This window comes from Eschrichtius robustus, chromosome 17, assembly GCF_028021215.1.
Source record: "Eschrichtius robustus isolate mEscRob2 chromosome 17, mEscRob2.pri, whole genome shotgun sequence".
NCBI lineage: Eukaryota > Metazoa > Chordata > Mammalia > Artiodactyla > Eschrichtiidae > Eschrichtius > Eschrichtius robustus.
The window spans coordinates 85,894,051-85,916,944 of record NC_090840.1 but is presented as its reverse complement, the minus strand read 5'-3'; the positions used below and the strand labels follow the sequence as shown (position 1 = coordinate 85,916,944).

Sequence of the window (22,894 nt, the reverse complement as noted above, 5' to 3'; positions counted from 1 at the left end):
TAAATATCCTGTAAAATAAGAAAAACAATGTGGGAAAGTTCCAAACATACTCATCGCTTAGCTTCAACAACTCATTTTGCCGATACTGTTTTGTCTTTCTTCTTTTTATTCGAATTTTAAAGCAAATCCCATACATGATGCCATTTCACCCATAAATTTGTCAGAATGCATCCTTCTTAAGGACTTTTAAAAACAGAACCGCCCTGTCGTTATCACAGCAAACTCCTTAATACCACCTAATACCCTGTCCCTGTTCAAATTTCCATGATTGTCTCAAAAAAGCCTTTTTACAACTGGCTTGCTCAAATCGGGGTCAGGTGGTCCCTCAGTGCGATGCCTCGGGGGCTCTGCCAGCTCCTCACGGCCCCCCACGTTTTCCTCTCTGGAATTCAGACAAAAATTAAAATCCTTCACCAAGCCTTTGGATAACCTGAAATAGCGTTCCCACGAGCAAGGGGGACGGGTGTTCTGCCCAGTGACCAAGTCTCCAAGTGCGAGCCGGTGCCCTAGAGAAGCCCACTCCGCAGGTTTTTACTTCGGGGCTGGGCAAGCAAAGACGCCTGGAGTCTGGAACAAAGAGGTCGCCTCTCCCCCCAAGTCTCCCTGATGTGAACATGGCCAGAGGAACCCCACGCACGCCTCCACTTCCCCTCTCCTGTGGGTACCCCGACGCCTCGTCAGGAAGCCCAGGTGGCGGACGCCCTTCCCGCAGCGGCTCCGGAAGGTGCTGAGGCCCTCGGGCCTGCAGAGCCTTGCCGCACAGGGTGCACGTGGGCGGGAGGCCTTCCCGCCGTCGCCACGCGGGTGAGGCTGCGCTCCGAGCAGACCTGGCGATGCGGGCCCAGGCGGCCTCTCAGGCTGAAGGCCTGTCCGCACACCTCGCAGCCGAAGGACTGCTCGCTTCTGTAGTTCCTCTGGTGTCGCAGAAGGTCCGGCCGCATTGGAAACGCTCGAAGGCCTTGGTTCCCGTGTGACCGTCTGGGGAGCAGCGAGCAGCTGTGACAGCTCAGGACTGTCCCACACGTGTCGTAGATGCCGGCGGCCCCTGCGCCCCACACACCCTGCACCCGGCTCCCGGCCCAGAGCAAAGCCCCTCGGAAGCCAGCTCCCGCCACTCCCCACCCCACCCCTGGCTCGAGGGCTGCCAGAAGCAATTACAGTGTCTCCCCCGGTAAAGGGCCTCCCCTGCCCAGTGGAGGAAACAGGCACTTATACAGGCTGGCGGCGAGACAGGAGAAAAGCCACACAACATGTCTTATCAGCTCACTCCCATCTAATTAGGGATTCACTCCAAGAAAGTGGCCCAGCAGTGAGAAAGAAGCACACAGATGAGCTAAAACTATAAATGGTGGAAAGCTGAAAATGAACTCAAATGCTCACCCAGATGGGGTCACGGCTAGGTCAACGCTGGTGTTATCCACAGGAGGGAGGGCTGTAACACTGGGCGTTGACCTAAACAGCCGGCTAGTACCTTACATACTTGTGTTTACACAGGAACAAAGACACCAGTCAGGATAGAGACTGTGCTCTCTGTTCCCCTAACCAGGCCCGGCTCCTGGGTTGGGGGAGGGTGCCGGGGACAGGGACCCACGTCCTTCAGAACCACTCACCCTCGGCTTCCCTCCAACCTGGCACCCGAGACCCTCTCTGTCTTGGGGCTCCACACAACCCAGTGTCTGCCCAGCTGGTCTCATTTCCACACGTCTGCGTGATCTCACTTCTGAGGGAATCTGAAATGAAAAACGAAAGACCACCACCATAGTCACCACCTCACGTAAGGGAGGGAGGCGCCCTCATCATCCCTGGGACGAGCACAAGGAATAAGGCACCTGCCCACGGCCACACACGAAGCCCCTCAGAGCAGGGCTCAGGCCCTGTGACCTCATCCCGGGCGTACGCCTGCCGGGGCGGCCACGAGGTTGGAGCAGCCACACCCTCTCAGGCCCCCCGCCGCGCACACCCATGGCGCCCGCCAGCTCGGCACTCAGCAGAGCAGCGCCCCGTGCAGGGGCGGGGCGCCAGCCCGGGTTTCCAGGGTCCGATCACACAGCAGCTCCTGCCCACGGTCCCAATGGGAGAGGAGAACGCCATTGGTGGGTGCTGGGCGCTGAGCTCACCTGGGAGCTGAGGGAGGCCCTGGGGGCCCCTCCGCACTTCCTGAAACGCGGGTCTCTCCCGCCCCACAACCCGCGGCTCACCCCACTGTTCCAGGCGAGAGATGCGGCCAGGTATGGGGCCACAAAATCCTCCAAGGAGAGAAAAGGTGCGGTTTTCTGTACAGAAGACAAAGCGAGGGTGCAGGCCAGCCCTTGGGGCAATGTCCAGGAAGCCACCCCAAAGCAGAGAAGACAGACAGGGAGGAGGGAGCCAGGGCCAAACCGTGACAGGCTCTCCCCACCCTCCTTGCTGGCGGGGCCAGGTCTAACAGTGGACGGGTCTGAGGAAGGAAGAGTGGGCTGCCTCCAGGGCAGCATGAAGAATGCCCTTGGCCAGACTTGGTGCAGGACAGCCCCTCCGCAGCCACAGGACAAGAGCTCCAGCTCCCACACCCCCTTAGCCTGAACTCGAGGCCCTGGCGCCGTCGAGGGACTGGACGGGCTCTGCAGGCCGAATTCAGCCGAGCTCCTGAAACGGCCAGCATCACATCCCGGCCCAGCACCCTCTGGCCGGGGTCCGCACACCGCCACTCTTCCCTTGAGAAGTGTATGGCCACCTGCAACACAAACAGCTCCCCGCCAGGAGCAGGATGTCAGGCCTGGCCGCTCCTGAGGCTGCAGGACAGTGGGAAATGGAGAGAAGCTGAAACGCATGTGTCTGGAAGAAAAGGCGGGGGGCCAGGGGGTCTCAAAGGAGGAAAAACCTCAAAAGGCCTGAAGCTGAGGCTCAAGGGAAGGCTCCTGTCATGGACTGAATGTCTGTGTCCCTCAGATTCATCTGCAGAAGCCCTAACTCCCAGTATGGCTGCATTTGAAGGTGAGGCCTCTAGGGAAATATTTAAGGTTAAAATAGGTCATAGGGTGGGGCCCTGATCCGATAGGATTAGTGTCCTCGTAAGAAGAGACACCAGAGCGCTCTTGCACCCTCTTCCTCTCTCTCTCCTTCTACAAGCCAGGAAGTGGGCCCTCACCAGAACCAACCATGCCAGCACCCTGATCTGGGACTTCCAGCCTCCAGACTGTGAGAAATCAACCAATAAATGCGTGTGTGCTGAGTTATGGCAGCTTTAGCAGACTAAGCACCTAGAGAAGCAAGTGTATTTTCATGTTTTCTATAACATCCACTATGGTCTTAATGTAAATGAATCACATTCCCCCCACTCCATAAGATAGACCTGGCAGGCAGGCAGGCAGTCACAGACCTCTGAAGCCACCATAGTGGACCAGTCCCATGGGTGGGCTGGGGGCTGGGGCCCTGGTCAGCCTGCAGGGCACAGGGAGGTGGTGCTCACCTGGGACACATCCGCGGGAACAGCAGAGGCCTCTGGGGAGGCGTGTGGGCCCCTCCGGGGAAAGGCAGGTGCCGAGGGCTGATCTGTGAGACAAAGAAAGTGAGTGAGAGCTGCAGCCCAGAAGCCCCCACCTGACCCCAAGAGCCCTGAACCTTCTCAGTGGACCAAGGGGGATTCAGGAAAAACCAGTGACACAAGCCCATGCACGCTCCATAATGGAAGGGGAATTTGGGGGTCAGGTGGGGGCCAGCATCACTGTAAGGAAACCACTGGGTGCCCTGCGTCCCCCACCCCCAGACACATGGACCCTGACATTCCAGAGAGCAAGCCACAGGCTGTCACCAAATGGTGGCGAGACCATCATTTATGGCTGAAAACCAGCAGCTTAGCCGCAGACAAGTGACTGGACAGTTGGGGGCTAAACCCCACCCTAGGTGCTTCCCCAGGAGACAGGACCAGGATGGCCCATGCCTGCAGCAGTGCACACATGAACGTTCTCAGGCACTTTCCCCTGAATCAAATTCTTCCACCAGAGCTTCATTATTCTTCACCAAGTTTTGGGAATAAGCCGCAAGCTCCCCTAAACTGTGCAGACATGGTCTGCTCAGATCCTACTTCTGCCCCCAGGTTTGTTCACAACACCCTCCTCAGGATCCCAAAGCCTCCGGCCACAGTGAGTGCCTGTGTCTTTCCTGGGTGAAGTGCGGAGCCCCGAGATGCAGAAGAGGACAGTTCCCAAGACACCCAGAGAAGGGGGCCTGCTGGACAAAGATGCCTAGCTCCCCACATCAGAGATGAAAGAACAAGGTCACACTATAGATCCTACAGATGTGAAAAGTAGCATTAGTTCCACTATGACCAACTCTATGCCAACAAGTTCTGCAACTGAGATGAAATTGACAAATTCCCTTATAAACGCAACGTTATGAAACTTACAAAAAACAGGAAAAAACCCTGTCACAGAGAAAACACCAGACCCAGCTGATTCACTGGTCAACTCTACCAAATCCTTAAGGAAGCCTATACCAATCTCAGAAGCCTGTAGGAGAATGACGAAGAGCAAACCTTTTCCAGCCTGTGTCAAGAAGCCAGCAAAGCCTCGACACAAAAACCTGATAAAGACATCATAAGACAAGAAGCTTACAGGCCAGTATCTCTCATAAGCAGACACAGAAATGCTTAACAAAACATTAGGAAGCCCAGTACAGCAATTTACTGAAAGAGCTCTGTGTCATGACCAAGTTTATGCCCAGAACACAAGGTTGGTTTGCTCTCCATTCCCGGGAGTGAGGGACTCCAGGGCTGGAAAGATTCAGAGAGCTTCCAGGTTGGTGAACACGTGGAGATTTGAGAAGAGTGCAGTGTTTAGAGAGACCTTGGAAGCTCCGGGCCCTTTCCCCATACTTTTCCTATGCAACTTCCCCCTGCTGTTCCTAAGCCTTATCCTTTTATCATGAACCAGTGATCCAGTAAGTAAAATGTCTCTCTGAGTCTGTGAACTGCTCCAGCAAACCAATCAAACCCAAGGCAGAGGCTGTGGGAACCTGCAGATCTATAGCCAGTCAGTCAGAATCACTGGTGGCAACCTGGACTTGAGATTGGTGTCTGAAGTGTGGGGAGAGGGGCAGTCTTGTGGGACTGAGCCCTTAACCTGTGGGATCTGATATTATCTCCAGGTAGAGACGGTCATAATTCAGTTAGCTGCTTGGTGGTGTGGGAACAAACCACACATCCAACCTAGGAATATATTTAACAAAGGATGTACAAGTCTTCTACTCTCAGAATTAAAAAACAATGCTGAGCAAACTAAGTTGGAAATAAATTGAGCGATATCCCCTGTTTATGGGTATTAAGTTTTCAATTCTCCCTAAACTGATCTAGAAATTCAACACCACTCCAAGCAAAATCACAGCAGTTGTTTTGGGGTTTTGTTTGTTTGTTTGTAGAAACAGACAGGGTGATAATAAAATTTATATGGAAAAGCAAATGACCTCAAATAACCCACCTTGAAGAACAAAGTTGGAAGACTTACACTCCTTGATTCTAAGACTAACTACAGTAAGGCAGTGTAGTACTGGCACAAGCATAGATATATAGATCAATGGAACAGCAGAGATTGCAGAAACAGACCCACACATACAGTTCAGTGTTTCACGACAAGGGCATCAATGTAATTCAAAGGGTAAAAGTTGTTATTTTTTTTCAATTAATGGTGCCAGAACAATAAGGGGAAAAATTAACCTTAACACGCTCTACCTAACACCATACCCAAAACTAATTCAAGGTCGATCTTGGGCCTAAATGTGAACGCTGAAACTATAAAGCTTCCAGAAGAAAAAAATTGAAGAATATTTTCATAATCTTGGGGTAAGCAGAGATTTCACTGGTGGGACCCCAAAAGCACTCACCTTAAAATTTTTAAATTCATAAATTGGACTTTATCAAAATTAAAAGTTTCTGCTTGTCAAAAGACAGTTAAGAAATAAAAAGGCAAGCCACGGACTGGGAGAAAATATTCCCAATATATATATCTGACAAAAGACTCATATCCAGAACTAGAACTCTCACAAACCAATAAGAAAAAGAAAAATGAAGCTCAAAATGGGAAGAATATTTGGACTCTTCCACTAATAGATATACATGGTCTACAAACACATGAACAGGTGCACTGGGCACAGGTGTCATGGGCAGCGCTTAGCATGAGAGCCTGAGCTCCTCCACCCACTAATAATGATCACAGCGATAAATAAGAAGAGCTCCCTGCACTGGGCATCCACTATGGACTATAAATGGGCTGGAGTTGGCCAGCTGGAAAGCAGAGAGTAAGGGGGAGAACTGTATGAGATACTGCTACCGAACCAGACTTGGGTCTGTTCGCCTCTGCGCAGTAAAGCCAATCTACTGACACTGGGTTGCGGGGAAGGAAAGTACAGCATTTATTGCAGGCACCAAGCAATGAGAACGGACAGCTCATGCTCAAAAGACCTGAACTCTCTGACGGCTTTCAGGGAAGGGGTCTTAAAAGCAGTGTGAGAGAGGGGGGCTGCAGGGTGTGTGATCAGCTCGTGCATAATTCTTGGATTGGTTGGCATCCAGGTGAAGTTTCAAGCATCATCAACCTTCTGGTTTCAAGCAGTCTAGGGTCTATGTTCTTGCAATCAGCAGTTTTCATCTGGTGGGTTGGCTTCCTGTAAATACAACTTAGGAATGCGTGTCAGGCCTTTATCGCTATCTTTCAGGGAACTGGGAGTTCGGTGATTCTGCTATGTGGCAGATTTATAGTCTAAATTGTTACCAGCGCCCCAGCCCAACAGCTATTCTTTGTTTCTACGTCTTCACATTTCCCAATCATTAACTCTTGAGCCAGCCTTTTACTTTAAAAGGACACAGGGGCTTGTATACCGTTTCAGTACGGCCAGAGAAGCGGGCAAGGGCTGGAGTACCCAAGGCATCCTGGGCCATGGCTATACATGAAAGGCAGGGACGGTCTAATACCTCACCTCTGTGATCCGGTACACTTCTGAAAGACCCCCCCCCCACTGCGGTGAGCCAATCAGAAGGCGGCAGGACAAGACCGGGTCGGAGAGACAGGGAGACGACCACCGACCACTGAGGTGGTCGAGGGGAGAGATGAAGGGGGCCGGGACGTACACGTGGAGGGTGGGCACGGAGAGGCGGGAATGACTCAAGGCCACCACGGAGCTAGAACGCCAGACACTTTGCGTGATGGTCTGGGGCAGGAGGACGCGGCTCCCACCTGCGGAGGAGCCCCGAGCGGGATGTTTTTGATAATAAGCCGGCAGCTGGGCACAGTGTCTGGCTCCCACCGGAGCGGTCCAGGCTGGACTCGCAGACGTGGAGGGCGCCCACGACCACGGACGGGGCCGCGCGGGGAGGGCGCAGCCGGAAGAGGAAACGGGCCCGAGGCGGAGGACGCGCTGGGACGGGCCTGAGGCGGGCGGGCGCGCCCACGCTGACCGGCAGGTGGGCCCCTGCAGGTAAGCCTAACCGGACCTCCGCGAGCACGGGATCGGGAACGGCCGCGGCGGGAGAGCGAGAACTTCCCAGCGGAAGTGCTACTCCTGCCGCCGGAAGCTGCGCTTCCGCCCCTCTAGGAGTTCGTCTCGGTGGCGGAGGGCCCTGGGGCCGCCCGGCCCGACCCCGCCCACACTCCCGGGCCGCAGGAATAATAATAAAAACAGACAGAATACGTCAGTCTGTAGAACGCAGCTAAAGCAGTGTTTAGAGGAAAATTACTGGCTTTAAATGTTTACATCAGAAAAGAAGTAAGGTCTAAAACTAATAACCTAAGCTTCCACTTTAATAAACCAGAAAAGGGAAGGGAATCTAGCTCAAAGTAGAAGGAAAGGAATAAAATGGTTCTATTTCAGTGAAATAAGAAACAAACAATAGAGAAAAATCAAGGAAAACGAAAGCTGCTTCTTTGAAAGGACTAATAACCTTGGTAAATCTGTAGCTAGACTGATCAGAAAAGCAGAAGGAAGACACAAATCACCAATACCAGGAAGAAAAGAGGAGACATCATTTTAAATATAACTCATTAAGATAGAATGTAGGGCTTCCCTGGTGGCGCAGTGGTTGAGAATCTGCCTGCTAATGCAGGGGACACGGGTTCGAGCCCTGGTCTGGGAAGATCCCACATGCCGCGGAGCGGCTGGGCCCGTGAGCCACAACTACTGAGCCTGCGCGTCTGGAGCCTGTGCTCCGCAACAAGAGAGGCCGCGATAGTGAGAGGCCCGCGCGCCGCGATGAAGAGTGGCCCCCGCTTGCCGCAACTAGAGAAAGCCCTCGCACGAACCGAAGACCCAGCACAGCCAAAAATAAATAAATAAAAATAAAAGTAGCTATAAAAAAAAAAAAATAGAATGTAAAATACAATGCACAAAAGCAATGAAATGTTTCAACAACCTTATGCCAACGCCTCAGTTATATTAGATGAAATAAGTAATTCCTTGAAAGATACAAGTTACCAAATTGGCACAAGAAGAAATAGAAAAATCTGAGTAGCGCTATATCTATTACAGAAATTGAATTTGTAATTTTCCCACAAAGAACTCCCCAGGGTTTCACTGGTGAAATGTATCAAAGGTCTAAGGAAGAAATAATGTCGTTATACAAACAACTTCAGAAAATAGATGTGGGGAGACTAATTCACAACTCTTTGAGAGCAATGCTACCATGATATCAAAACAAGACGAGACGTCCTATCCTATCACTTCTAATGAAAATTGTATAAGATGCCCAGCAATAAAGCAAGAAAAAGGAGCAAAGTCTATACAAACTAGAAAGGCAGAAGTAAAAGTCTTTGATTATCTACATAGAAAATGCTGAAGAATCTAGAAAAAAGCTACTGGAACCAATAAGTGAATTCATCTAGGTTGCTAGATACAAGGTCAATTAACAAAAATCAAATGTATTTCTACACACTGGCAATGACAATTGGAAAAGACTTTTAAAAAACCAAGACAGAAATCAAAAAGCGTAAAATATAAAAATTTTTGGTAAATTAGACTTAATCAAAACAATTTTTAATCTGATCTTCAAAAGACATCATTAAGAAAATTAAAAGGTAAGCCAGGAACTTGCTGTCGGCCTTTGGCTGCTTCATCACCGCCGCCTTCAAAGACCGGAGCGAGTCTCGCGCATCACGCTGAAAAACGTAGAAGACGTCACGTTTTTGAAAGGTATGAAAAAAATATTTTTTCTTTGACAATGGAAATGGTCTCAAGGGAAACAGGAATGTCACTTTAACCCTATCTTGGAAAGTTGTACCAAATGCTGGCTGGAACTCTACCTCGTTTGACAGGATCAGGACATGTATCTGTCCCATTTCCAGATACATATGAAATAACAAAGTTATTAAATTCTTCTGAATTTGAAACAACAGATTTTTACACCCAAGGAATTGTATCTCATTTATCTCTTCCCTTGCAGCATCTTCATCTGTTTTTTGGTTGTTAATTTCTTTCTTTTTTCTTTTTGGTGTAATAATGAACATCAAAAGGCATATTTAAGGGGAAAGGTTAATGTGCTACTTAAACTTAATTTTACAAGCAAAAGCAAAGGCCACCAGAGTGGAGTATTACAAGAATAAGACAACCACATAGTAAGGATTTGTAAAATATTTATATTTGAAGTATTCCCCATATTTCCATTATTCTTTATGTAATATGAAGTGAGCACAAAGCGTAGTTAAAACTTTCAGGTGCCTGTGGAGTTATAAGAACTCTATTTATGCTTTGCATTTATGCAAGTTCACGTTGGATGTGATTTAGAAGCAGACATTCTCTTTTATCTTTTAGGGTATGTCTGAATACTGGAAAAATTAATACAGTTATTGGTGAGAAGCCTGGTTATAGCCAAAAGTGATGAGATTTTATTCCATTTGTCTTAGGAATGCCCACAATGCTTGTTTTCTTACAGGTGACTAGCAACTTTCTCCACTAAAAACTAAATACCACATTATATGCTGTAAACCACTCCAAATCATTTTAAAGTCTCTTAAGTCCAAAAAAAAAAAAAAAAAAAAAAAAGTAAGCCCAAGACTAAAAGGAAGTATTCATAATAAGTATATGTTTGGGGGAATTCCCTGGCGGTCCAGTGGTTAGGACTCAGCGCTTTCACTGCCGAGGGCCCAGGTTCAATCCCCGGTCGGGAAACTAAGATCCCACAGCCGTGTGGTGCGACCATAAGGAAATAAATAAATACATGTGTGGGAAGAGACTTTGACCTAGAATATAAAAAAGACTCTCATAAGTAAATAAGACAAACCACCCAATTTTAAAATGGGCAAAAGATGTGAACAGACACATCACAAAAAATGATACAGATGCTCAGCGTCATCATTCAGCAGGAAAATATAAATTAGAAGCATAAAGAGACATCGCTATATGCCACTGGAGCGGATTAGGGTTTGGGGCCGTGACAATACCACATGTTGGTAAGGATGTGGACCAATGGAACCCTGCCAGTGCAGGAGTGTAAAAGTCTACAATCACGATGAAGAACTTTTTGGCAATTTCTCATAAAGTTAAAATTCACGTATCTTATAATCCAGCAATTAAATTCCTAGGCATTTACCCAAGTGAAATAAAGAGGCACGTCCAAATAAATACTTTTACGGAAATGCTCATAGCAGTTTTATTCATAACAGCCAAAGCTGGAAACCCAAATTTCCATCAACAGATGAATGAATAAATGAGGCTTACCCATACGATGGAACACTACTCACAAAGAAAAAGAGCTATGGAAACACAGAACTACTCAGCTGAGTCTTTAAAACATGCCAAAGTGAAAGAAGTTTGGATTGCACAGGATTACATGCCATATGAATCCATTTATATGAAGTCCTGGAACAGGCAAAACGAATCCACACTAACAGAAAGTTGTTACTTGGGCCTGAGGTGGGATTAACTGGGAAAGGACAAAAGGGAACATTTTTGGGTGACAGAAATGTTATTCTCGATCATGATGATGGTTACACAGGCGTATGGATTTGTCAAAATTCTGTACACTTAAAATAGGTGTTTTACTGTATGGCAACTGGACCTCAACTAAACAAAGTTGGTTAAAATGGTCTGGTAATATCTGCTTCTATACCATTTGAAACATCTCCAGTAATGGTGAGTTTTCCAAAAGATGGAGTACTGTATGCTCTTTTTGGATTATTTACCCCCTCAAGGCGTCTAGGGTTGCTGGAGTTTAAGAACTCAAGATATGCCCTCATGGGCAATCCATTATCACAGCATTTCAAAACTGGTTGTTTTGTTAATGTTCAGATAAAAGAAATTCAGAGGGAACAACTAACAGTTCTGCTGTGTAATGAAACTGGCCTGCTTTTGAACAGCCCTACCCAGAGAGGGATCCGCCAGTCCTCCCGTTTCTCCAGATTCCCTCCCAGATCATCCTCTGCTCTAGCTGACAAATGTCTACTTATCTCTGTAGACCAGTTTGCTGTCACCTCCTCTGTGAAGCCGTCCCAGATGCCCCATGCCAAATTAATCACCTCCTTACCTATGCTCCTGCACAACTGGGAACACACTTCTCTTTCAACACTTAACTCAGCATACTGTGACCTTCCTGCCTCCCCCGTCAGACTCTGGACGACTTCAGGACAGATGGTGTCTCATTCATCTCGGTTTCCCAGTATTTAGCACTGGTCCTTTTAGATAATTACATTTTCAAATCAATGACAAAGTGAGCCAGAGAGCAGGGAAAGGGGAAGAAGTTGAGCTCAATCATGGAATGGCTGAGACAGGAAAAGTCATGTAGCGTACCAGGACTGTGTGCCCTTTGAATGAATTAGAAAGATACACAGATGACTGACTGAGGACAAGCCTCCCCCAGAGCAAGTGGACAGTCATGGACAAGCTGTGAAGGCAAAAACACAAGGGGCGCCATCTTACTCTGGCTACTGCCTGCAAGTGCTGAACGCAGTATGAGCCGAAGACGCCAGCAGGGCCGAGAGGAGGTATTTCTGACAGACCAGCAGATTAGACAAAATAGCAACAACAAAAAGAGCATCCAAAAACATATTTTAAACAGCAGTATAGAGAGGACAAACCAAGTACTCAAGGGCTGGGGTGTGCTTTTTACTGCCTTGCTCTAGATGCCAGGGACACATAAATCAGTCAGATACGCTCACTGTGCTCTGGGAATTAACACTGTAACAAGGAAAGAGAGAGGATCTGAAACACGATTTTGACATATCAGAGTAAGCGCAGTAACAGAGGTGAAGGACCACCGAGGAACGGAAGCAGAGGGGTAGCGGGCTGAGCCGAGAGTCAGCCGGGTGAGGAGAGGGGGCATTCCAACCAGGACAGAGGCAAGGAGGCAGGAGCGGCCTGGGTAAGTGGGGACGTCCAGCAGTTAGTGCTGCCGCAGTGCCAACGGTGCGGCAGGGAGTTAACCGGTGGGAGAAGAGGCCCCAGGAAGCAAAAGGCCTTCGGATGCAGGATGGGGAGATTGGAACTTATCCTAAGGACGACAGGGAACCAATTTGTGGTTTTAGATAAGAAAGGATGTTTCTCCAACTTGCCTTTCTCATAGATCAAAATATGCTAAGGAATACTCTTTTAAAGTGATACGATTAGATACATAATTCTACTTTAGAAGGGATTTAACTCTGGGGTGAATTGTAATTGTGCAATGAAACAGAAGAACCTTCTCCCAAGGCCGAGCTCCTCCCCCCAAGCTGGTCCAGCTCCAAGTCAGCTGTCCAGTCACGTGGCTCTCCCGCGGGCACGTGCTCCCAGCGGAGGAGGAAGACGGCGGGCCGGCTGGGCAGCCAAGTGGGAGGTGGCAGCCCACTCCAGAGGCAGCCCTGCCGGTGACTCTGGGAAATGCTGACACGTCCAAAGCCGCATGACTTAGGGCTCACACCACTCGCTTCGAGTATCACTCAGTGAGTTGGAGAATAGTTACAAGTCTGTGTGTTCCCCCTGACCTACATACTTCTCACCCAAATGTATGGGGGTCTGACTCAAGGGAAGTCCCTCTTGGTGAACCTCTTGACTACCTTTAAAGTTTGGAGTTGAGGTGAACTCTGTCCCGTACTGACTACATTCATAGAGTTTGTCTTCAGCATGAATTTTCTGGTGCTGAAGGAAGTTTGACCTCTGAATAAAGCCTTTCCCACAGTAACTACATACATAGGGCTTCTCTCCAGTGTGAATAACCTGGTGTAGGAGGAGCTTGGAGCTCTGAATGAAGGCTTTCCCACAGTCCTTACATGCAAAGGGCCTGTCCCCAGTGTGGATCTTCTGATGCTCAGTGAGATGGGCTTTCTGGAGAAAAGCTTTCCCACATTCCTTACACTCATACACCCTCTCTCCAGTGTGGATCTTCTGGTGTCGAATAAGGTATGAACTCAGAAAGAACGCTTTCCCGCACTCGTTACATTCATAGAGCTTCTCTCCAGTGTGGATCCTCTGATGCTGAGTGAAGTTCGACGTCTGGCTGAAACGCTTCCCGCACTCGTTGCACACGTAAGGCCTCTCTCCAGTGTGGATCCTCTGGTGCTGGATGAGCTTCGAGCTCCGGATGAAGGCCTTCCCGCACTCGTTGCACTCGTAGGGCCTCTCCCCGGTGTGGATCCTCTGGTGCTCGATGAGGTCCGAGCGGTGGCGGAAGGCCTTCCTGCACTCCTCACACTCGTACTGCCTCACCTCCGTGTGGACCTGGTAATGTCGGATGAGGCTGGAGCTGCGGATGAAGGCCTTGCCGCACTCGTTACACTCGTAGGGCCTCTCCCCTGTGTGGATCCTCTGGTGCCGGATGAGCAGCGAGCTCTGACTGAAGCCTTTCCCGCATTCCTTGCACTCGAAAGGTCGCTCCCGGGTGTGGACGCGCTGGTGGCGGATGAGGTCTGAGCTGTGACAGAACGCCTTCCCACACTGAGCGCACTTGAAGGGCCTTTCTCCCGCGTGCGCTTTCTGATGCGCCACAAGATCCGCGTAGAGAACGAAGTCTTTCCCACACGCGTTACATACGTAGAGTCTGTCTCCGCCGTGAGCGCGCGGATGCTCCCCGAGGCGGGAGCTCTGGCCGAAGCCCTTCCCACAGTCGTCACGTCTGTGAGATTTCTCCCCAGCCTGAGAAACCTGATGTCTGACCAGGTCCGAATTAAACGGGAAGCTTCCGCAAGCCTCGCGCTGGTGGGCCTCCCCTTCGATCAGCTCTCTCTGAAGCAGGAGGTTTGAGCTCAGGACGGGGCTTCCTCCTGACCTCCTGCCCACCTGCGCTGCCTCTCCTGTTTGGATCTTCCAGTGGGTAACTGTCACCTGCTTGAAACCTCCCTCCTGGGAGGGGCAGCTCCGCACGCTCTGCCCGTCCAGGTTTCCCAACAGCCCCCCTAATCTGGGTTCAGGGCCCCCGCCAGGCGCAGGGGCGGCGAGCTCCATCACTGTGAGGGCCTCGGACACTGTCTTCTGCAGATTTCCATGCTCAGAAATTCAGGCTCCGGAGTCACCTTCTAGTCACCAGTCTGCAATCAAAGAGAGTACGGTTATCTTTCCCCTTCCTTAACAGACGGGAATCTGCTGGAGCGGGCGGGCAGCAAAACGCATATCCAAGGAGTGGGAGAGAGGAAAACGTTCCCTCTGCCCTCCCTCCCGGCCCAGCACCGTGCTCGGCTCACCCCGCCGGCCTCTCCGCTGGCGAAGGCCCCTTCGGGCTCCACCGCTAACACCAACTCCAGGGGACAGACTGGCCGATGGCAGATGGGCGGGATGGGGCTTGGACTCCACTCAAAAATCAAGACATATTCCAAAGAAACACAGATGGATTGCTCTTACCACCTCTGCGCTGCCCCTCCTTCCCCAGCTTAGATGGTCGATGGGATTATACCCATTTGGGGTACGTATCACACTTATTCTCTTGCATATTAACCCTAACTCCCCTGCCCTTCCCCTCCTCTGCCATACTTGTGTGGGAAAACCCCAACTCGAGTAAAATTCAGCTTGCTTCCTGATCGGTGTCTGCACCGCTGCCGACTCAGTTCTCTCTACATTTATAACCACTTGCCTAACGGACCCTGAGAGCTGCCGGCAATTTCTACACTTGGCTAACTCCCCTGTAAGATCACCTCCCGGTTTCTCCTCTCCTCTCAAATGTCCAACGCCCCGTCCTTCCTCTCAGGGACGAGGACCTTGCGTCTTCCTTCAGTGAGAAAATAGAAGCAATGAGACGAGAATGCCCACTTTCTCCCACATTTACCAACCTACCTGTGTTTGCGCCCACACCACACCCTCCCTCTTTATGGGGTTAAACGTCCTTGATCGAATCCAAGGTAAAGACGTCCTCCTGTGCACCCCCGGCCCCGCCCTGCAGAAGTCTGGGGTCGGAATGTTCACCACAGCCCTGTTCATAATCACCAAAATATCCATCAACAGAAGAAAGGGTAAACTGAGGAGTCCTCCAACAAGGGAGGAATGCATTGCAGTGAAAAGACCTGCCCCACACAAAAGCACAGGTGAACCTCACAGATGTAACGCTGAGCCAGAGTTCATATCGTATGATCCTACTTATACAAAGTTCAGAAACAGACAAAACCTACCATGGCGGGAGACTCGAGTCAATGATGGTCTCTAGGGAGATCATGGTTGGCAGGGGGTGCAGGGAGCCCTCGGGGTTCTGGTGACCTGCACGTGGGCCTCGCTCCACAGGTGTGTTTGCTTTGGAAAAGCCTGTGCTTATTTAACCTCCCACGGTCTCTGGGACGCTGTGCCCAGCTCCCTTCTCCAGCTCTGGAATTCTCGCACCCGGAGCTCCGTTGCAGTCACGCCCTCTCCGTTGCGAGCCATCCATCGCTATGTAACAGTTCACCTCAGACTTCCAGCAGAAAAGGGACCCAGCTCCCATCTCACAGGGCCGTAGGTCGGAAGCCCAGCCTGGTACGACTGGGGCCCCTGAGAAGGGTCGCACAAGGTGTCAGCCAGGCTGAGGTCTCCTCTGGAAGCTCTGGGAAAACGTATTTCCACACGCTCAGGTTGTTGGCAGAATGTGGTCCCCTGCGCTTGTGGAACTGTCCCCGATCACCGGCTGGTGGCCCCTCGGGAGCACCCGCACCTTCCAGGCAGGAGCAGCTCAGACGCCCTCTCTGATTCTCTTCCGTGACCAGCTGCAGAAACCCTGCTTTCCGTGGGCTCCCCGACTAGCCCTACCTTATGTCAACTTACCGCCAGAGCCCTCCCTGGCAGCCGGGAGGGAGGGGTGCACAGTCGGGGCCATCTCAGGACCCTGCCTGCCACACCCCAGCTGGGGCCCAGCCCACGACGGAGCCCAGAGCACCCCCGTCTCCACCTGGGGCAACTCCGAAGGGCCACCCAGCCCCAAAGCTCCACTGGGATGTGCCTGGGCCTGTTTCAGACCCACTGCCCAATCCCTCCTTCCTCACAGGTGCATCCGCGAGCGCGCCCCCCAGCTGCGCCCACTTCCCAGGAGCTCCGTCCAAGACGACCCCGCATGATTGCCTCTCACCCCAAATCTGCACCAGCGGGAAGCAGACCAGTTGCTATGCAGCCCCACAAAGCGATGCCCTCCAAAACCCCTTTGCAACGTGGCTGCCAAGGACAAGGATGTGCCCCCGAGGACAGAGCCAGGCGGAGGGGAGCAGCCCGGGGGCAGGAAAGCGGTGTGAGCAGGTAACGCGAGCTCTACGGCCGCAGGGCTTCCTCCCAACAGGCTGCTCTTTTTTCTTGGCGAGGGACGTGCACACATCTCGATGAACTCCTGGCGAACACCGGCCTAACCACCGCCACTTCCATAGCCCAGAGGCTCCCCCTCCAAGGGGAACCATCTCTATTATTACAGGTGAATTCTGCAGGTTTTCAATTTCAATTAAATGGAATCATACAGGTATGTTTTGTGTCTGCTTTTTATTCAACACGTACCCACTTTTTATGGAGATAGAATTCACACACCGTAAAATTCACCATTTTAAAGTGCACAATTCAGTGCTTTTTAGAACACCTCTGAGGTTGTAGAACGTTCCACACTATCTAATTAACTCCCGAGCAGGGTCATGACCCCACCACGTGTCTGCTGACGCTGAGCGCCGCGCCGGGGAGGCCGCCTGTGTGGCACAGACCTCACGGTGTGCGGCCTCCACCGCGTGAACACACCGCCACGCGCCCTCCTCTCTCCTACCCACCAACACCGAGGGGCTGGCAGCTCGGGCTTGGGGACAGAGCTGCCACAACCGGTCCTGTGCTTGTCTTCTGGTCGACAGAGGTCCTCATTCCCGCTGGGTCCTGGGACTCCTTCGCTTCAGTGGCCACCAGTTCAGGCCGCGCTCGCAGACTCCACTGGGAACCGCAGCTGCTGTGGACCAGCGACTGCTGTGGTTTTGGGGTTCTTCCCCTTCCTGAGTGGGGGCATCTATGTGGTGGGTGAGGAGACAGCATTTGGGAAGGCTGGGACTTGTCTGAGTTTAGACTGTGACCACGTGAAGAGGCCCTGGTGCCGGGAGAAGGCCACACACAGAGATCCTGGCTCTGGGCGGAAGCAGTAACTGAGCATGACCTGGTGTGGGACCCAGGGTGGCCCATGGGGTAAACTGTGGCAGAGACACACTGCCCGGCGTCCCTGCTTCCTCTGAGTGATAGAAACCCCTCCAGAAATTTTAGTGGACACACAGCAGCGAACGACTTCATTTCCTGAAGTCCCCTGAAGTGAGGTGTGACCCTGTGACTGATTCCAGCTGTGAGACAGGAACGGAAGGGATGTGCGGAAGGGATGTGCGCGTGCCACCCGCCTCCCACCCTCTCGCCCACCTGCAGTGACGTGCACGAGACAGCACGGCAGGCTCCAGGGCGCTGGAGGGGCAGAGCCGCCCACCTGCCTGTGAGATGGAACACGAGAAACCAAGTTTCCTGTTGGAAACACTATTTTTGAATCTCTGTTACAGCAAAATGAACGCATGCTTAAATACTGCTATTAGACAACCTGAATATTCAGATGCGACGCTCCCTGTGATGATGAAGAAACTGCACCCGCACACCGAGAGCTGACAAGAAGGGTGAGAAGCTGGGCACCAGTCTACGCGAGGCATTCCTCTCCGTGTGAGATGTGCAACACAGCTTCCTGGAGCAGAAGCTCTCTTGGGGTGCCTGTGACACAGCATTTGCGACCACTGCCTGGTGACGTTCGCTGAGAATGTTCTTCTGAGTTAAAGGCCCACTAACTTGGTTTAAAATCTTTTCTGCTTATAAAAATTACTTTTAACTAGTTATTGTTTCAAGGTATAAAGGTAGATTATGCTATTTAAGAAAAACTTAAAAAATAACAATAAAATTACCCTTAACCCCACCACTCAGATTACACATGGACATTTTTCCTCTAGTGCTTTTCTGCACCAATGTATTATGAAATCAGGACCACACTCCTCAGTCTCATATCCTGTTTTACTTTACTTTTATATCCTGTTAATTCTTAGCGATTAAAAACATAAGATACACCTTGTAAAAATATTTCAAGTGGTAAACATAAAGTATAGACTATGATAACCCCCAGCAATCCAACAGAGAACCAGTTAGCTGTTCAGTTTATACACATTCATCCAGACCTCTGATTAAACAAACACAATGATACATTTACTTAGGTACACACGATTTTCAGATATAAACAAGGGCTCACACTATACCCATCCGTCTGCAACACTTTCTGGCGTTCTTCAAGCTCATTCGCACACAGGCACCCGGTGTTCTGAGCACCAACACCCTCACAGGCGCCCAGAGGCCCCACGACACATCAGGCGCTGGGGGGAGCAGCCAGCCCTGTGCCTCCGGCGCCAAGAGGAAGGATGCTCCCTGACGCATTCCGCCCACTTCTCTTCCCCAGACAGGTGGAAGGAGTTCGCCAAATGAAAGGTTTGAGAGAATAAGTGGCATGCAGCACCCAACCTCTTCGACAGGGTGTCCAGCAGGCAGGACAGTGTCTAACCAGCACTCGCCTGAGGAGTCCAATGTCACTCCAACCTAGGCTTTGACCAGTAGTGAGGTGACCTTTCGCTCGTCATGGGCCTCACTGGTGCAGACCTGGGAGGGCAGGAGGGGTGCTACTGATGAGGGCCCCTCAAACCCCAACCAGGCGGTGCTGAACCGGCCTGCATGGTCTCAGGGACACCGCCAAACCCTGTGAGACAGCTATGACCTCTATTATTTACTCTATTTCACAGAGGCTGAGAAAGTCAATCACCCAGGGCTGCTAAGTGGCAGAGCTCAGGTTCAGAGCCAGGCCTGTCTACCTCCACGGCCCATTTCCCGCTGTCGAAGATTTCTTCCCTTCCCAACTATGATGTCACTTTTACAGGATATTTTGCTTAGATCAGCTGGGATTAGTATTACAAAAGTAAGCTTATATTTTAAATCTTGTTATTTTTCTTAATTCAAAAAAAGGTGGGAAAGACTTGGTTTTTTGTTTTGGAGGTGATATTTTCTGATTTTTTTGTTTAAAATGACTGTTATACCACCTGAAAACAGGCTTGCATATATTTACAAGAATATAGCTTCAAAAATGTATGCCTTTTCATGATTTTCATAACTTTTTTTTAACTTTAGAGGAAGTTTTAAAAATTAAATATACCTTGCTTTGAATAAACATTTATCTTAAATTCAGCAATCTTTCAGTTTCTGCTTAGCTCCTTTTTCTTCTGTGAATTCAAGCAAAATTAAATTGATACTCTTTCATTTAAAGAAACCTGAATGGAACAAACAAAGGAAGTAAAAATACGCCAGACTTCTGGTTCCATAACATCCGAGGCTAACGTGGCCCACTCTTCTGTTATAACATATAGAATTTGCTGGACAAAATATAACATGAAACTGTCTAAATACACAGTTGATGCTGAGAGATGGGGCAAGCCTCAGTGCTGGGAATGAAGTGGAAGCTTAGCCTGGGAGTGGAGCCTGCGAGCAGCCCAGAGGGGCTCAGAGATGGTGAGGGGGCAGTGCCCGCTGCAGGCACTAGAAGCTGTCTGCACTGGTGAAAGGGTGTTACAGCCTTGGGCTCACAAGTTAGCCAAGGTCGCTGTCTGCTGCTTACAGCCTAAAGAAAGGAAGCGGGAAGGTTTGCAAAGCTTCACCCTTGGGAATAATGGGAAAAGGAGAGTAAAAAGACACACGAGGAAGACACGGACTAGAGCTCCAGGAGAAGCTGCACCTCTGCGCTGCCTCGCGGCCGCCACTGTCACCAACCTGAGCTTCTGCCACTGCAGCCGTGTTGGGGGCGGAGTGCCTGGTGGGTGCTTTTCTTCTTTCCTCACAACCATCCATGAGGCTCGGGGAGGTGACTCGCTTAAGGCTGAGCCAGATGCTAGCTGCTATCTCCCCCTCCCACCCCACCGCACGGCCATTTGGTTTTTGCTCCCAGGGCTCTGCCCGACGATGCCAACGGTCTTCTCCTTTCCTGACAAGTTCAGTGTCCTTTCAACAGTCATGTCCCACAACCCGAGGCAGCACTGGACACGCCTGACAGCTCCCTGAACTGGTTCAAGGCCTCGCCCTGTTCTGGGTCGGCTGCTTTCCTGAGCACCCCTTCCATCACCGGCTTGTGAATGCGGTCTGGGCCTTCTCAGCTCAGCCTTGCAAGCCCCATCGTCCCCAGGACCTTTCCGGGAGAGTCAGGAATCCATCACTATCACTCCAGGAAGGGCTGGAGCCACCAAGTTAGGCTTGTGAAAATATAGAGTCCGCCCCCCTCATTTCTCTCTGTATTCTCCGTAAGAGGGATGCTGCAGTTACCACCATTATTAAGATACCGTTACAATGTTACATCTACAAAAAGTCCCACCTCTGTGGACAGGAGCAAGGTATCGCCTGAAGACTCGGTTAGATTGGCATCTCTCAGACCCTAGGTGGGCAAAAGACATTTCTGTCATTCATTGGGGCTGGAGCTCGGGGAAAGGACGCGCTGCAGAAGGCTGCAGCGTGATGAGCTCTACAGACAAGCTGCCTGAGTTCAAACTGGCCTCCAGCTAACACTCCTGGGAACCCACAGGCATGCTACTCAGGCCCTGAAGATCCAATGACCACCATGCAGCCACTGCATGAGGGGGTAAGACGTCCAGGACATCAGCAGAGACGGCCACCGGGTTCAGATACGACTCTAGAATGGAGCCTTCAGGGAAGAGCTGGGACAGCGCAGCCCATCACCTCTCCCCACCTGGGAGTTCTCCTTCGGGACCAGGGCTGGAGGGGATCCTGTTCATCACCTCTACCCCCGCCAGGGCAGCGGTGCCGGCTCTGCATCTCCTCCAGCACAAAGAGGCTCGAGGCCCTGGCCACTTTCCCAGCATCATTTGGAGAGCTCCCTTGGGCTCCTGGGAGAGGAGGCAGGCTTAGAGCAAAATAGTAGTACTAGCCGCACCTGTGCCCCCCACCCCCCGCCAGGCCACCTCGGAAGGGTTGGTGGGCTTGAGAACTGCGACACAGACGCTGAAGCTGGAGGCTCTACGGCTTGGGTGTGTGACCCCTGGAGCCAGGGAAAGGAACCAAGAGAGTGGAACCGGGTATTTACCCACACGACGTTCCTTAGGGAGAGAAGCTGCGGGCCCCGGGCAGGACTGCAGCCCAGCGGGGGCGGCCGTGACGGCTGCCAGGAGCCGGGCTCACCGTGGCCCAGGTTCCGGGACCCCCGTGCGGGGCCGACCGCGCTCAGCCCGCCCGTCCGCCCGACCGGAGGACCCTGCCGCCCCCACCCGCGGCCCGGAACGCGCCACTCACCCGGCGCCCAGCGGCGAGAGGACGGCGCGCGCCCCGCACGCGGACCGCTGGCCGCCCGCCCCGCTGGCCTGCTGACAAAGCCCGCACGACCGCCCGCACGCCGCGGCCGGAAATCGGCCCGAGGCCCCGCCCGGGGAGCTTCCGGTGCCGCTCTAGGCGCGCAGAGAGCAGCCGGCCTCTCGGTGGTGCGGACCTCCGGCCGGCCGCGGGCGGCAGGGAGTCGGGCAGCGGGCAGAGCTGGACGGCAGCTCCCCCGCCCCCGCAGCCTTGAGCGCTGCCTGCCCGCCAAGTGTGAATGGCTGCCAGGGGTTGTGTCTCTCGGGAGCTGTAAATGCTGGCGTTGAGAACCAGGCGGAGCTCCCGGCGCCCAGCGGCCCCGGGCCCCAGGGCGTGCGCCCCCACCTCCGCCTTCGGGCACGGGCCGAGGGCCGCTCCTCAGAGAGGCGAGGCCTGGTGTGGCGCGGGCCGCCGAGGGCTTCCGCCTCCTTCCCGCGGCGGGCAGCGCTTCCCGAGCCTTCCCGCAGAGGCTCGCTCCAAGCCCACGAGGAATGTCCTCCAACATCTTGCTTCTACGGACCAGGGACTGAAGCTGGAAAAGCCAGATCACTTCCTCGAGGTCACACAGCTAGTGAGTGGCTAAGCCGACCGCCTCGAGGGCCACGCTCCTGCCCTGGCTGTGCGTTTGGTCCTGCGGGAGCAGGAATGGCCGCTGGGGACAGTCGCGGGAAATCCCGCTGATTCCCGCCCCCCCACGTCCGGGTGGAAGAGCAATACACATTAAAAGATATTCAACATCATTAGCCATAAAGCAAAATGCAAGTTAAACCCATGATGAAGTATCTATCAGAATGGCTAAAATTAAATAAAAATAGTGACAACACTAAATGCTGATAAGGGAGTGGGTCACTCCTACGTTGCTGGTGGGAACATAAAAAAGAACTCTGGAAAAGAGTTCAGCAGTTTCTTGTAAAGTTAATCATATACTTGCCACATGACCCAGCAATTGCATTAATTGAGTATTTATCCTACAAAAATAAAAAAGGTATGTTCACACAAAGGCCTGCACCTGAATGTTCACAGCAGCTTTATTCACAACTGCCAACTGTCCTTCAACAGGTGAATGAACAAACAAACCCAGGTCCATCCACAGCGTGGGAAACAACTCTGCAACCAAAAGGAACAAACTTTTGATGCAACGTGGGCG

The 22,894-nt window shown here is 51.6% G+C and overlaps 2 protein-coding genes across 2 annotated transcripts; both read right to left on the bottom strand.

The window, feature by feature from the left end:
- Positions 1-88: 88 nt before the first annotated feature.
- LOC137751075 (uncharacterized) lies at positions 89-9,299 on the bottom strand. The gene is made up of 7 exons (XM_068525498.1): positions 9,264-9,299; positions 9,056-9,119; positions 7,206-7,530; positions 3,449-3,531; positions 2,118-2,713; positions 1,611-1,730; positions 89-978 (listed from the first exon to the last, which is right to left on the bottom strand). The coding sequence occupies exons 1-7, from the start codon at positions 9,297-9,299 to the stop codon at positions 532-534; spliced, it is 1,671 nt and encodes a 556-aa protein (XP_068381599.1). The 3' UTR covers positions 89-531.
- A 1,303-nt stretch (positions 9,300-10,602) lies between these two features.
- Positions 10,603-21,778, bottom strand: ZNF623 (zinc finger protein 623). The gene is made up of 2 exons (XM_068526174.1): positions 21,691-21,778; positions 10,603-14,453 (listed from the first exon to the last, which is right to left on the bottom strand). The coding sequence occupies exon 2, from the start codon at positions 14,368-14,370 to the stop codon at positions 12,889-12,891; it is 1,482 nt and encodes a 493-aa protein (XP_068382275.1). The 5' UTR covers positions 14,371-14,453; positions 21,691-21,778; the 3' UTR covers positions 10,603-12,888.
- Positions 21,779-22,894: the final 1,116 nt, after the last annotated feature.